General features: G+C 43.2%; 1 protein-coding gene across 1 annotated transcript; it reads right to left on the reverse strand.

Annotated features, from left to right (window-relative positions):
* Positions 1–10,332: 10,332 nt before the first annotated feature.
* LOC121776640 lies at positions 10,333–13,572 on the reverse strand. Its single transcript, XM_042173830.1, has 3 exons — positions 13,367–13,572; positions 12,785–13,216; positions 10,333–11,332 (listed from the first exon to the last, which is right to left on the reverse strand). The coding sequence occupies exons 1-3, from the start codon at positions 13,570–13,572 to the stop codon at positions 10,333–10,335; spliced, it is 1,638 nt and encodes a 545-aa protein (XP_042029764.1).
* Positions 13,573–16,597: the final 3,025 nt, after the last annotated feature.

A 16,597-nucleotide genomic window follows, 5' to 3' on the forward strand; every position in this document is an offset into this window, starting at 1 on the left:
ATTCGAGGTAAATTTTGTCTGATTAAAGCAAATGCCACCAACGAGCTATCTCCTTAAGAAAAGGTAGTTGTATGATTAAAGCAAAAGGATCCCACTGGATGACAGGTGTCCAAATAAGTCACACCAGAATCTAAGCAATATTGCAGTTAGTTAAGAGGATAATATATGGATATCAGATTAGACTGATTTTTTTCATATTTAATTCAACGATATTAATCGATATGCATCTAGTAACTTTTCAAATAGGTCGGAAATCATGATTTTAGCAGTAAATAATACTTCATCCGTCCTTCAAGAATATGCACTATTTCCTTTTTAACCCGTCTCACAAGAATATGCACTTTCTACTTTCGGAAAGTCTTTTCTCTCTAATGAGGCGAGACTCATTCTTCACTAACAATACTTTTTTGTTTTTTCTCTCTGCTTCTCTCTTACTTCACCAATTTTACATTAAAACCCGTGCCGACCCGAAAGTGCATATTCTTTGGGGACGGATGGAGTATAACTTTTATGCAATATTCATTTCATTTTAATTCATTTAGTGATCCATGTCATACTTATTCTTGCTTCTATTTTAACAATGGGAATAGTTTGATTCCGTTCGAATATACTATAATATTTAAAACTTAAAAGTAGGTATATACTGTCACTAGCTATTAAAGTGGATCTTTGTAAAGTACATGAGTAGTTGATATATAAAGAGGCTATTTTGCTAGTAATGGACGACTGAAAATCACTAATAAGATAAGATGATGAAGACTTGTCTCTTTATCGCGGCAGCATATATATAAATAACTAAATACCGGATTTTTTTTCTTTCAAAATAGCTATTTTACGAGTTACTAAAGTTTTCGTTTTGTTTTATCACTACAATATAAAAAAACACCTATTACGGACGTTTTTTTTATTCAGTTATGGCCCGTAATTTGTTTGTTTAAATAGATCACCAACACTTAAAAAAAATCCTTATTATTGGTATCTCTAACTAAAATTATAGTATGCAAATGGAAGATCCTAAAAAAGCAAAAGATTAGATTGATTTATCCTTAATTTAAGAACGATTTCTTTTGTGTCCTAAATTGCGTCTCAATTTTTATGTCCGTAAAAATTAAGTTTTTTTGTAGTGTATATTTATGACCTTATTTGTTACTCCGTCCGTCCCATAAAAATATGGACATTTGGAACTGCATGGTAATTGATGCACAATTGTTAAGTAAGATAGAGATATAATGAAAAAAGTAATTATAGTATTGTTAGTCGAGAATGAGACTCACCTTATTTGAGAGAAAGAAGTTACAAAAAATTGAAGGATATATTTTTATGAGACATCCTAAAATAGAAAATGTCCTTATTTTTATGGGACGGAGGGAGTATATTGTTGAGTAGTATTATTACTCCATCTGTCCCACAATAGGAGTCATATTTGGTGTGAGCTTGAGTTTTAAGAAATGTAAAAAAATTGGATTGAATAAGTTAGTGGAATATGAGTCACACTTATATATACTCCCTCTGTCCATGAAAAATAGGGCACTTCCATTTTCTGCACTCATTTCGAAAAATGATAATAAATAGTTAAAGTGGAGAGAAAGTAAAGTATGAGATAAAATAATGTAAAGAAGTCTCTTGTCTTATTCTCTCTCTTACTTTTCTTTCTCTTCACTTTAACTATTTATTATCATTTTTTAAAACAAGTGCAGAAAATGAAAGTGCTCTATTTTTCGTGGACGGAGGGAGAATTAGTTTTATAGTAGTAATAAAATATGAGTGAAATAAGTTGGTGGAATGTGGGGCCTGCAACCATTCATGGTAAAATAGAAATGAGATTCTTATTGAGGGACAGAGGGAGGAGTATCTATTAGTCCATCATCTCTTTAAAAGTGTAACATTTCTTTACACACGAGACTTTATATAGTGTCGTTTTGTTTATTAAGTATGGAGATAATAAAGTAGGTGATCATATAAGGAATTAGAGGGAATAGCGTGTTTCAATTTCTAGAAATGTACTAAGTGAGATATCCTAAAAAACGTGTCACTTTTGTAAGGCAATATATTACTATGATACATGATGTTATGATATCCCGACCTTACCTAACCTAACCCGTAACCTTGGGAAGTTTAAGTTCACTTTTTATTGATAAATAAATGGCGTGTGCGAGTTGAGAGTGCGTTTTCGTGGATCAAGCTATATGGAAGAGATAACTGAACCGGATGGATCAGTTAGCAAATGTCGTTGCCACTTGATCAAGGCGTTTACGCTCTCGCTAACCAGACAATGTAATTTATATAACTCACAATTTTGCACTACTTTATCAGTAAAGCGGCAAGTTCGGGGTCGATCCCACAGAGAAGCGAGTGTATTGAGTGTGTGCGTAGTGAATAGGGTTCGGCTGCTGCCACGCTTTAATTTTGGGGAGTTTTAACTAATGGGTTTATACTAGGCACAAAGTAAACTATCTACTGGATCAAGTCACTGAATACTACTGGATCAAGTAAACGACAGGCTGAAAATAAGAACTCAACTAACTAAGCATGCTACGGGAAACATGAAACACCTTACCACTCAACATGATTAAACACTTGGTCAAAGATTAAAAAGTTAAACTGAACTTGAAAATAGTAAACACGAGAACGAAAACAACAACTCGATTTTATACTAAAAACTCTGAACAGTACAACGAACATGCGGAATGTGAAAAGATCGAAACTATAGCTACAATACGAAATTAAACTAAGCTAACACTTCGGAGAATAAAGCAAGTAAAGTCGAGAAGTCCTCGGCGGGAAACTTGAGATAACGTCGACATATATCGAGGATTCTGTAGCGCTTCCTTTGGTCGCCCTCTCTAACTAAACATTTTCTCTATCTAAACTATCTCTGGAACTGAGCTAAACTAAACTAAACTAAGCTGAAGAAGAAAGAGAATGGTAAATGGCTTCAGACTCTCCTCATTGTGGTGGCACATCCTCTATTTATAAGCTCGGCAACGACCTCCAGCTGGATAACGATCTTGGCAGGGAATATTCGCTCACGCTGAGAGTGAGCGGCTCATCGATTGCTACGTGCTTTTCTTCTAGAATGACGACGCTTTTCAGTAACAGATTCATGACTCAGTTCCGTCCTTGCGTCTCATATATCAGCACGTGTCCCCTTCTAGAACGTTGTCCTTGATAACAAAATGATGCGCACCATCCAGCTCATTAACCTCACGTGTCCTTCTTCTGGAAGCCAGTGGTCCCCTCCTTGACTGCTTGATTACTCCCCTTGATCAACTCCCCCGATTTCTGACATTTTTCACCTATTGTACTTGCTTGATCAGTTTGGCCCTATTGCCTTGGTCAAGCGGCATTCCTGCACATTTAACACTTGCTTTGCGCGATAAACCGATCAAGTAGCGTATATTTTACCCTTAAACCGATGCATGAAATGAGCCTTATCAAACTACTCACACTTAAAACATACTTGTCCCCAAGTATAAAGAAAAAAAGAAAAGAAAAAGATAAGACAAATTTCAGGCATGGTTTACTCATTTCAAGAAAGTAAAAGAAGACGAAAAGTAAAACAAGACTCGAAACAAAAACACATATTCACATCGATGCATTAGACCAAATATATTTCCAACAATCATACCCGAGGTCGAGGTCAATTCATTTACCAGCAGCTTATGTTTCTTCATTCTCGCTTTTACTTGATCAAGGTGTCAGTTTGTCAAGATTGCTCAATTTTAACCATTGTTGGATTCACTCAGTCACTCATTTCTCACTAGAGATGTTAGGACTGTTCACTCGGTATTGCCACAAATTTAATTCCTCGAATCGGATTGCACAAGATAGTTCCTTAAGGTCTTTGTTTCGGGTGTAATGGGACTTAAGGGTAGTAGTGTATTAGGGTAGGGTCCTAGGGGTTCTAAGTCAAAAATATAAACCTGTAAAAAGAAAAACACATAAGTCAATAGACCAAAGATTTGAACTAATTATTTTGCCACTAGATATCTTACTTGGTCAAGTAGCGACTTTTAGCCCTTGATTTTTGGCTTATTTTCTAACTTTTAACTTACCGGGCCAGATTACAACTTTTTTCTGCCATCTTTTTCTCAAACTTTTCTCAATAATAATTTATTTATTTATTTTTTTGACGACTTGATTTCTGACTTGATCAACCTGATAGACTAACTTGCTTAACCCGACTACCCTTTTATTTTTACTTCCTATCGTACCGCCCCTTACTTTTGAAGTGATTCATCTTTTGACCCCTTTTCCTCACGTGTTTGTAAAAGAAAAGAAAAAGTATATGGGTGTGGGTTCTGGTTTCAAAAGAACGGGTAAAAGTGTATGGGCTCAACTTGGTTAACTAAGGGGTGCCTTGCTTGACGAGGCGGGTCCGTGGAGCGAAAGAAGAAACGGCTCAATTGGTTAAGTCCTAATGCCTTTAGTCCTTACTACTTGTGCAATTTTCATCAAAATATTAAAAATCAACCTCTCGTAAATATTTTTTTCTTTGTAAAAATAGTAGAAAGTGTTCTACTTTGGCTTATAACTCACATATAGAGAGGCTTCACAGTAAATTTAAAAATTGAGCATTTCCATCATACTTGCGTCGTTCAAACTGATCAAGTTTTTGCAATCAAGTTTCTACATATAAACATACTGATTCATTTCTCTAACTCTTCCCAAAGTAATCAAGTCTTCCACTTATCTAATTTCATGCATATTGCCTATTTATTACTAACTGATATTTTGTATTTTCAAGAGTTTGACATGAATGATTTAGCTGGAACTAACCCTCCCCCCTCCCACTGCATATGAACTCGTCCTCGAGGGACTTGATGCAGTGGAAAAAGGGTTAGGCACAGGCAACGAAACAACAAACAAAACAAGGAAAACTTCTCACACTTAGACCAGACACTGGGCTAAGTGTGAGACAGTGCCAACAAACAAACATGCCAATAACATAGAAAATCAACAATCAAAACAGATAAGACAGACAAACAAACATAACAAAAACAAACATGCATAACTTCTCACACTTAGACCCAACACAGGTTTAAATGTGAGGTGGAGCAGGAATATCAGTTATACAGACCAGAACAAAATAAAAAATAAAATTGTTTGAACTTGAAATAAATTGAGATGGGAAGTTGTACTTAGTGCTTGCTGGGAAGTTGACCGGAGGATGCTGAGGATGGCCTGGAGGATGATGGGAGCCGGGATAGAAGAGAGCTTGTAGAGGGAGGTGGTGGTTGCCTAGCAAGGGTCTGTTGGCGGATAGCCTCCAGAATCCTAGCCTAGGCGACCAGCTGGGCATGTGAATTCTCCACCAGCTGCGTTAGCATCTGCTCCATGCGGAGCTTCCATTCGTTGTCTGTTCGCGCAGCCTCCTCTAGCTCTGTCGTGGGCACTATCTAAAGCCTTTGCCTTTTTACCTCTCAGGGCTCACCGAGCGATCGGCTGGCCTCATCCTTTCCTTGCACCTGGCCTCCTGCTGCTCTTTCTGCCTCTCCTGCCTTGCCTTCGTGTAGAAGCGAAGCTTCCCGCTGGGCAGCCGTTCAAGTACCTGTATTCTTAGAAAGAAATCCAGGTCAAATAATTCGGGCTTGGGGCAACGGCTGGGACACTCCACATCCTCCTGGAACACCAGGGTCCAATATCGCTTTAAGTAGGCTCCGAGAAGATGGCAGACGTTGAGCAAGCCAATAGCCAAGGTGCACCCTCCTCTGCTCCCTCATGCTCCACATGAAGTAGAGCTCGACCAGAGTAATGATCGCCAGCGTATTGGCTTGACCAAGGAGGTTACAGGCAAGTAGACCTGGGCAAAGCGGAGTGCCGGATCAGCAATATGGGTTCCTCTGGACTCAGAGGCTTTAAAGTCGGGGGCACGTCCGTTGCACAAGGCCTGCCAGACGGCCTGCTGATCAAACTCCGACTTCCTCTAAGGAAGACCAATGTCGCGCCCGAACCAGTCCCCACTGGCGACCTGTGCCTCTGTGTGGAGTCCCATTCTTATGGAGAACTCGTTCAAGTTCATCTGTCAGGCACGACCGAACACCCTAAAGGAGACGCTCCTAACCTCCAAGTCTGTGCTTCCGGTGAACCGGAAGGACGTGAAAAATTCCTTGGCCAGGGCCTCCGGCACGAAGGCCTCTTCAATCTCCAGCAGCCAGTCAAAACCAATCCTAGTGATATACTGGGTAAATTTATCCTCAACCCGGATATTCTCCAGGGCTGGCTGGTGGAGTCTGTTGCCGGCCTTTAGCCGCTTCTGGGGCGTCACCTTGTTGCCTGCGGGATGTTCAGGCCCATCGAAGCTCTCCAGGTTTAGTTTCACTGCCCTCATCACCCTCTTGTGGTGGGGCAGGCTGGTTCGCCTCAGCAATCACAATGCCCTGGGTGGTAGGGCGCATCCTCTTAGGAGGAGGAAGAACACTCTTCCCCTTCCTCTTCCTCTCTCTCTCAGCCTTCTGACGGTTGTCCTCAATAGTCTCCCTCTCCTTACTGGCCTCTCCGGCCCCAACAATTCTTCTCTCTTCTACAGCCGCACCGGCCCCTTGGTTCATCTCCTCCGGCTCATCCACCAACTGCCGCACCACGCGGGGCCTTTGCTCCTGCTCCTCCTCTCCCCTCATCAGATTGGCCCTCCTGGCCTCTACCTCCTCTATCATCCGCTCCGTGTTTGTCCGGCACGTCCGACGGCACAGCGACTGCTCTTCCCTCTTCTCTGGCTCATTCTCCACCGCTTGGTGGAAAACCCAATCTGCCGCCCTCGACTGCAGTAGGATGTCGCTGGGAGGCGGCTGAAGGTCCTCCGTGGAGTCGTCGTCTATGATCACAACCTCTATCGGTTGTGACGGCCCTTGGAGGAGGGAGTTAGAACCCCCGCCACTCGGTGGTGACGGAGCGTTCATGTGGCGGCGGCACGGATTCTGCTCCTTTGGTCAGGACGGCCGCAGGTTGCGCTCCACCCTCATTGTTAGAGTCATCCCCACTGTACTGTACCAGTGGGAAGACGGGTGTAGGTTCAGGTGCGTGAGAGGGGGCTTGTGTTTGGGGAGGATTTTGGGGTGTTGAGGTTGTGGCGGGGTCCCTCGACCGGAAAATTCCAAGTCGGGCTTTGAGGTTGGCGTAAACCGTCGCGGTGTCCATTTCGGGGGGCATACTCCAGAGGATTCTAGTTAGGCGCCGCATGGCCTCTTCGTCTACCTCAGGAAGGGGGGCGGCGGCGCTGGTTTGCGGTGGAGCGGTGGTTGGTGTGGAAGGGCTGGGGTTTCCTGTTTGGGCTGGGGGGAGGATCTCTGATCACCACTATCGGCGCCGGCATCGGAGGATGATGAGGAAGTGTTGAGTTGGGTGATCTGCATGTTTTTTACTTGTAAGGGTGGTGGGTGATTGTGTGGGGAAAATGATAAGTTGGGAGAAGGGTTTGAGTCCTTGGAGAAATCGGATGAGAGCAAATGTAATGTACTGTAGGCGGTTCGGGTAAAAGTGATATACGAATCTGAAAACTACCTTTTATACTAATATCCCGGCTACTGAGATCCCCGACTGTTGAGATCTCTGCGACTCTTCACGTACATGCGCGCCTTTTCAGAGTGCCAGCTAGCAAAGCTTCTCCGATACGCTACTTCTCTCCAGTACATTTTCGTCCAATGCAGTAGTTAGCTATCCCTGACAAGTTTTCCATGACTGCACACGTCCTTTCATCACCTTAACCTGAACAAGTCATCCACTGTACCCACAAATTAGATTCAAATTGCACTGATCAAGTGGACAAAGAATTCCAGATGAAAACTCAAATAGTTCCACTTGATCAGTTCCCTTCCTTCCTTCCGACTTTTAATTTCCTAAGAATTAAAAACTTAACACATAAAAAACTATTTACACTAACTACAAAGGACTTGACCGGGTTCCCCTAGGATGTCACTTGATCAGTTTAATGGGTTAAAAATATGTTGCTTGATCAAGCAGACTACCCATGAGCACCCGATCACTCCTTTTACCTGGTCACTGACGAGAGAGGCATGAGTGGTGGAATTTCATCCACCACAAATCCTCCATTCCATCCCTATATGAATATCGGAAGTTGCTTCTGAGCTTCAGCCTTTGGGCTCTCGTACTCTCATAACTTCTGGACAACTCGCCTGTCACCAAATAATTAGCCATGTCAGCAAACCATGGCTCTCTGTGCGTATGTTGTCCCTTTCCTTGATTGGCTTGATAAACCCTCTCTGCCCGGTTGATCCACTGAGGTTCAGAAGTTGACTTGATCAGATAGAGACGCTCCTCAGGGAAAGCATCAGAGATGGCCTCTCCGTTGTCTTCTTGCAAAATCCGGCTCAAATGGTTAGCCACTCTGTTATCACACCCCTTCTTATCCACTGTTTCCCAATCAAATTCTTGCAAGAGGAGGACCCATCTAATCAGTCACGGCTTCGATTCCTTCTTTGCCAGTAGGTATTTAATGGCCGCATGATCAGTGTACACAATCACTTTGGACCCTAGCAGGTGTGTCCTGAACTTCTCAAAGGCGTAGACCACCGATAGCATCTCCTTTTCAGTCGTGTCGTAATTCTTCTGTGCTTGATTTAGAGTTTTGCAAGCATAGAAGATTACGTAACTCTTCCCTTCAATCTTCTGACCTAATACTGCCCCCACAGCGTAGTCACTGGCGTCGCACATCACTTCAAAAGGGTAACTCCAGCCGGGGGCGCGTATTATTGGAGAGCTTATCAATCTATCTTTCAGTAGCTGGAACGCGACCTTGCAGTCATCGGAGAATTCAAACTTTACCTCATTCTTGAGTAGCCTCGTCAGGGGCTGGGCTATCTTTGCGAAATCTTTGATAAATCTTCTATAAAACCCAGCGTGGACTAGAAAGGCTCTAATCTCCTTTTGGTTGATAGGGTACGAGAGTTTTGCGATGACCGCTACCTTTGCCTGGTCGACCTCTATTCCCTTGCTCGACACCACATTCCCTAGGACAATTCCATCAGTAACCATAAAATAACATTTTTCAAAGTTTAAGACCAAGTCCTTTTGGCAGCATCTTTCTAATACTCTATTCAGGCTGTGTAGCCCTTGATCGAATGTATCCCCATAGATAGTAAAGTCGTCCATGAAGATTTCTATACAGTCTTCCAATAGGTCAGAGAAGATGCTCATCATGCATCTTTGGAAAGTGCCTGGGGCATTACAGAGGCTAAACAACATTCTCCGATAGGCCGAAGGGACATGTGAACGTCGTCTTCTCTTGGTCCTCTGGGTTCACCGCGATCTGGAAGTAGCCATTATAACCATCCAAGAAGCTGAAGTACTGTTTCCCTGCCAACTTCTCCAACATCTGATCAATGAATGGCAAATGGAAGTGATCCTTCTTTGTAGCTGCGTTCAGCTTCCTATAGTCAATGCACATTCTCCATCCAGTAACTGGCCTCGTTGGGATCGATTCATTTTTCTCATTTTTCAATACTTGAATCCCCCATTTCTTTGGCACCATGTGCACTGGGCTGACCCAGTTACTGTCTGGAATGGAGTAGATGATCCCGATTGAAACCAACTTGACAATTTCCTTGAGCACTTCCTCCCTCATGTTAGGGTTGAGCTTAGGTTGTTGCTCGCGGTGTGATTTGGCTCCTTCCTCCAATCGGATATGATGCCTACACAAATCCGGACTGATGCCCACCAAGTCTGTCAGCTTCCAGCCGATAGCCTTCTGATTCTTTCTCAACACTTCCAGCAATCTATCGTCCTGCCCCTGGGTCAACTGACTGATGATAACAGGCTTCATTTTTTCCTCCCCCAGGTAGGCGTACTTAAGATGTGCTGGAAGGGACTTCAACTCTTTCGCGGGCTTTGGCTCTTCAGTGGGCAGAGGATTTTCTGCCACTTCTCTTTCTAATAGCTTGTCTTGATCAAGCCGCTTTGCCAGGATAGATACTTGAGTTGTCCCACTTGACCCAGCTGGCAGCGGGCGCTCACAAAAATCCATCATCGCTTTCGTGATGATTTGGTCGTCCATTTCTCTGACATTCATGGTTGCATACCACTCTGCAACCTCCCTTTCGACTTCTTCATCAACAGCGGAATCAGTGAACTGCCTCTTCAAGAACTCTTCCTCCAAGTACTCCTGTACTAAGGGCTCAGTTGCATCTACTGAGTACACGTTTTCGCTGTCGGCCGACCTATTCATGGCTTCGTCGATATTGAACGTGAACTGCTCTCCATTGAAGTCCAAGCTTATCGTCCCATTACGGACGTCTATTATGGTGCTTGTTGTAGACTAGAATCATCTTCCTAGTAGGACTCCACCCGATTCCTTTGCTGCTGGCTCCGTCATTTTGATTATGAAAAAATCAGCTTGGCTGCTCCCAGCTTCCTATAGATGGAGTATGGTAGAACGTTGATAGACGCCCCCAAATCGCACATAGCGTGCTCTACTTGAATATCTCCGATTGAAATCGGGAGCGTGAACATTCCCGGATCAGTCTTCTTGGAGGGGAGGTCGCTTCTCTGGATCACGGCAGAGACGTTCTCTTCTGTGATTAGTCTCCCTTCTTCGTTGACATTTCCCGCCAAGTAGTCTTTGATGAATTTACTGATTGTGGGCATTTTTAACGCCGTCAGGAACGGCACCTTTACTTCCACTTCCTTGAACATATTAGCCACGTCAATCATGGCGTATCTTTTCCTCGTCACCATTCCTCGGTACGGATATGGCTTTACTTTCTCTGCTTCTTCTCCCTGGTTTTCTTTTGAGGATTCACCTCCCACTTTCGCTTTACCTTTCTCACTCCCTTTTGCTTGACTCGCCCCACTGGATTCTCCTTTCTCTTCACGGCTTGATCCAGTCATTGATGCTGGAGGCATCACAGGTGGGCTAGGGCTTTGGTAGACTCTCCCCGATCTTAGGGACACTTCATTGATGTTTTCACGACCTGGTGGTTGTACAGTAGCAGGGATTTTTCCCTCATTTCCCCTCAGCTCTCCCAGCGACATCGCAACTTGAGAAAGTTGCTTTGTAAGCATATCCAACGCTGCCCGCTGCTCTTTCTGAGCCTCCTGAATTTCCCTCATTGCATAAGTAGGATGATGCGGGACTATTATATCTCCTTGACCTTCGTTGGGGTACCTATTATATCTCTGATTTGGGGGTCCCCCAACGTGGTTGGGCTGCTGGTAATCGGAATGCCCGTAGTGCTCTTGCTGGTATTGCTGCTGGTTGGGGTACTGGTTGCTTCTCTGATGTGGTGGGACATAACTCACCACCTGGTTATTCGGTTGCCTTCCTTGGTTGCTCGACTGAGGGCCTTGATGTCTGTACCCCCAGTTTTCTTCATTCTGTCTGCTTGACCAATTAGGCTGTTGGAAGGATGCTCGAGAGGAGGCGCGAATATCAGCGTGGATCAAGTTATATGGAAGATAACCGAACCGGTTAGATCAGTTAGCAAATGTCGTTGCCACTTGATCAATGCAATCTCGCTCTCACTCGTTCCCTACCAAAGTAATTTATAACTTCCAATTTTGCACTACTTTAACAGTAAAGCGGCAAGTTCGGGGTCGATCCCATAGAGAAGCTGGTGTATCAAGTGTGTGAATAGTGAACAGGGGGTTGGCTGCTGCCACGCTTTAACTTTGGGAGTTTTTAAAAACTGATTTTAACTTAGACAGAAAAGTAACTAACTACTTGATCAAGAGGTATTTAACTACTGGGTCAAGTGCTCAAAAGTGAAACTGAAACTGAAACAGTAAACACGAGGATGAAAACGGAGACAACTTTGATTAAACTAAAACTTAGAATAGTATAGCGTGAAATTTAAACTAAGCTAACACTTCGGAAACTACGAAAGCAAGTAAACCGAGGAGATCCTCGGCGGGAAACTTAAGAATACGTCGACAGATATCAAGTATTATGCAGCGCTCCTTCGATCTCCCTTTCTAACTAAGCATTACTTTATCTAAGCTAAGCTATCTAGGGAACTAAACTAGAGAACTAAGCTAAACTAAAGACGGAAAGTAAAGGATCCGATCTTTTCAATGTGGTGGCGCATCCTCTATTTATAGGCTCGGCACGCCCTCGAGCTGGATAACGATCTTGACAGGGAATATTCGCTCATGCTGAGAGTGAGCGACTCATTGATTGCTACGTGCTCTCCTTCTAGAATGACGACGCATTTCAGTAACAAATTCATGACTCAGCTCCATCCTTGCGTCTCATATATCAGCACATGTCCTCTTCTAGAATGTTGTCCTTGATAACAGAATGATGCGCACCATCCAGCTCATAGCATCATGTGTCCTTCTTCTGGCAGCCAGTGGTCCCCTCCTTAACTGCTTGATTACTCCCCTTGATCAACCCCCCCGATATCTGGCCTTTTTCGCCTATTGTTCTCACTTGATCAGTTTGGCCTTGTTGCCTTGGTCAAACGACATTCCTGCACATTTAACACTTATTTTGCGCGATAAACCGATCAAGTAGCGTACATTTTACCCTTAAACCGATGCATGAAATGAGCCTTATCAGCTGTCCTCCACTGGACCAGTTCCCTTGAGGTCCACCTGACTAGTTTGCCTGGCCTCCCTGCGTTCTGTTCCCTCTATTTTTTGGTCTGTCTTGGTTACGAGCTGGCCAGTTGGGCTGCCCTTCAGGGAGTTGTTTATGCTGCGTCAATGGTTGAGGTGGATGGCTTTGATTCTGATCAGACCACCTAAAGTTGGGGTGGTCTCTCCATGGAGCGTCTCTTTGCTTCCCTTGGATCCAATTGCCATTCGCATTCCAGTGGCCGACGGCATTCACTTGGGCTTGCGGCTCCGCTTCAGGGGGAACTCGCAATAGTAATAGTGATGCTCTTCTGGCGGTGGTGGTGGCGGCACATACTGCTTTTCCGTCGGTACAGGCGGTGGAGGTGCTCTGGATTTTTCTACTGCCTCCAGCAGCTTCTTCTCTATTTGCTCGAAACGAGCCTCCAACTTCTCATCACTGCGCGCCTCTGCTGCGTGCACTACACCTCTTCGGTACTGTCCGCGGGACGTCTCGTACGACCTCTTGGCTTCAATGAGTCTCTCCAGGATGTTTTTGGATTGGATGAATAGGGTCTTTGAAAAATCCCCTTGGGCTGCTAGGTTCAGATCGTTCTTGCTATCCACAGTGAGTCCACTATAGAAAATCGAGTAGATCTCCCGCTCTCCCAGCTTGTGATTGGGGCATGTTTGAAGCAGCCCTTGGAATCTATCCCAGTATTGATCGAGGGGCTCATCGTACTCCTGTCTGGCTTCTGTAATCTCCCTTTTTATGGCACTTGTCTTCGATGCTGGGAAGAAGCGATCTAAAAATATCATGCGGAACTCATCTCGGGTTCTGATGGATCCTTCTGGCAACCTCGAAAGCCAGACTCTCGCATTGCCCTTTAAGATGAAGGGGATATCCTTAAGCCTATAATCTTCAGAAGTAGATCCAGCTGGCACCGGTTGGATATCGCAATATCGGCAAAATTCATCCAGAAAAGCGTAGGGGCATTCTTTCGAGAGGCCATAGAAATGAGACAAAACGGCCAGTACTCCTGATTTGATCGCGATGGTCCGCATTCCAGGAGTGATGGCGATGGCATGGGTGGGCTCATTTTCATCATGAGCGTGCAGATACCCAATTCCTGAGTCGTTGTCGACGAGGGCCATCTCTGCTTTTGCTTGTTCAAGTGGTGGTGGTTGAGGTGGCGCGTTCTGTTTTCCTTCTTCGTTGGTCAGTTGATCAGCGGCTGCTGCTGCTGCTAGTGTGGCTCTGTATCGTGTGGTAACAACACCGGCTTCCTAGACTCGCCAATGCGCGTTCGTATCTCTGTATACGAAGGAGTGATTCCAGTGTCCACCGCGTTGGTACCTTCTCATGAACAGAAAAGAAAAACAAATGAGAAAAGAAAGAAAACAAAACTATTTACACATATGCGCTACACACAAACATAGAATAACACCATGCTTCCCCGGCAACGGCGCCATTTTGGCGTGCACGAGTTGAGAGTGCGTTTTCATGGATCAAGCTATATGGAAGAGATAACTAAACCGGATGGATCAGTTAGCAAATGTCGTTGCCACTTGATCAAGGTGTTTACGCTCTCGCTCACCAGCCAATGTAATTTATATAACTCTCAATTTTGCACTACTTTAACAGTAAAACGGCAAGTTCGGGGTCGATCCCACAGAGAAGCGAGTGCATTGAGTGTGTGCGTAGTGAATAGGGTTCGGCTGCTACCACGCTTTAATTTTGGGGAATTTTAACTACTGGGTTTATACTAGGCACAAAGTAAACTATCTACTAGATCAAGTAAACGACATGCTGAAAATAAGAACTCAACTAACTAAGCATGCTACGGGAAACATGAAACACCTTGCCACTCAACATGATTAAACACTTGGTCAAAGATTAAAAAGCTAAACTGAACTTGAAAACAGTAAACACGAGAACGAAAACAATAACTCGATTTTATACTAAAAACTCATAACAGTACAGCGAACATGCGGAATGTGAAAAGATTGAAACTTTAGCTACAATACGAAATTACACTAAGCTAACACTTCGGAGAATAAAGCAAGTAAACCCGAGAAGTCCTCGGCGGGAAACTTGATATAACGCTGACAGATATCGAGGATTCTGTAGCGCTTCCTTCGGCCGCCCTCTCTAACTAAACATTTTCTCTATCTAAACTATCTCTGGAACTGAGCTAAACTAAAGTAAACTAAGCTGAAGACGAAAGAGAATGGTAAAGGGCTTCAGACTCTCCTCATTGTGGTGGCACATCCTCTATTTATAAGCTCGGCAACGACCTCCAGCTGGATAACGATCTTGGCAGGGAATATTCGCTCACACTGAGAGTGAGCGAATCATCGATTACTACGTGCTATTCTTCTAGATTGACGACGCTTTTCAGTAACAGATTCATGTCTCAGCTTCGTCCTTGCGTCTCATATATCAGCACGTGTCCCCTTCTAGAACGTTGTCCTTGATAACAGAATTATGCGCACCATCCAGCTCATTAACCCCACGTGTCCTTCTTCTGGAAGCCAGTGGTCCCCTCGTTGACTGCTTGATTACTCCCCTTGATCAACTCCCCCGATTTCTGGCCTTTTTCGCCTATTGTACTTGCTTGATCAGTTTGGCCCTGTTGCCTTGGTCAAGCGGCATTCCTGCACATTTAACACTTGTTTTGCTTGACCGATCAAGTAGCGTATATTTTACCCCTAAACCGATGCATGAAATGATCCTTATCAATAAATAAAATTTTAAAAGTCGTGTCACAGTGAATTCGAACCAAATTCGAACCCGCGATTGAAGTTCATTTATGCAGATTTGGACGCAAGGAACATGAATTGTACTTAGATATATAAACCACACATTATTATAGACAATTTGTAAGTAGTTCGTATTGATGCATCCAAAAAGGGTTAGGAATCGATCTCATATTTACTTGACTATTTGTTGTACAACCAAAAACTATTTACTAGAGAATAAACTAGTTTATTTATGCATTTAATTATAACATATGGCGCATATATAATATATGGAGAGTGCATAATGTTGCAGTTATATATTAATGATTTTTGTATAAATTTCAACTAATTCTCGTATCCTCTTACCAACAAGATCCTTGAGAGAGATCAAATGAAAAGTTTTAGTTGGTGTGATTTAATTTAATTAGGTTAATATTAAAATAATCACAAGTACATTCTAAGACATGAACCTTTATGAAAACACAAACGTGTCTCCAAATGATTGGATCAAAGTACATTCTTAGACTTAAATACGACTACTAATTACTCCCTCCGTCCCCGGTTAGAGTCACTCTTTTCCATTTTGGGTCGTCCTCCATTAAGAGTCACTCTTCATTTTTACCATAAATAGTAGTAGGTCTCACATTGCACTAACTCACTTCACTCACATTTTATTATAAAACCAATATAAAAAAGTGGGTCTCACATTCCACTAACTTTTTCAACCAACTTTTCTTTACATTTTTTAAAACTCGTGCCCGGTCAAAGAGTGACTCCTACTAAGGGACGGAGGGATTATTATTGATAGAGAACGTCACGCAAACAATAATGCCTTGTATTAATTCGACTCTAATTGAATGCATGGCCAGCTAGCCTCTTCGTGGTTGTCTGCACTTCGTTGAGATAATACATGTCAATTCATGATTTTTTTGTACGATAAGAAAAAGGTGACATTTAACGCAGACGATTAAGGAAAAAGGTGCATTTCTATTTTCTAACTCTGTGTGTATTTAACAAAATAGACCACGTCATCAGAATCTCAAGAGTGGAATATGCTACGACATTTAATAAAAATTGGAAAGATAATGTCTGGCCCTCAATATCTGTCGATGTTCTCCGTACACGTCGTAAGATACTATTTCTTAGTCAAAATCGTTTACTCCTCTCTCTAAATCAAAATAAAATCGTATTTGCGAGCAGGTTATAGCATAGTTGGTAGCGCGAAATTGTATTAAACTGAACTCACGAGTTCAAATTCTGAAACCCATTAAAAGAATTTTGGTCTTAATCCGAAAACCTGATCGGACATGATTAGTCAAATTACACCAAAGACGAGTTCGAAACACAT

Source organism: Salvia splendens, chromosome 18 (genome assembly GCF_004379255.2).
Source record: "Salvia splendens isolate huo1 chromosome 18, SspV2, whole genome shotgun sequence".
NCBI lineage: Eukaryota > Viridiplantae > Streptophyta > Magnoliopsida > Lamiales > Lamiaceae > Salvia > Salvia splendens.

Excerpts from the sequence above, each read along its gene's own strand:
- LOC121776640 (XM_042173830.1), bottom strand. The coding sequence starts at position 13,572 with ATGCGGACCATCGCGATCAAATCAGGAGTACTGGCCGTTTTGTCTCAT. Across the intron at positions 13,217-13,366 it reads GCGAGAGTCTGGCTTTCGAG|ATTCCAAGGGCTGCTTCAAA; the intron begins GTTGCCAGAAGG and ends ATACTGGGATAG. Across the intron at positions 11,333-12,784 it reads AAGCGGAGCCGCAAGCCCAA|ACAGAATGAAGAAAACTGGG; the intron begins GTGAATGCCGTC and ends TTGGTCAAGCAG.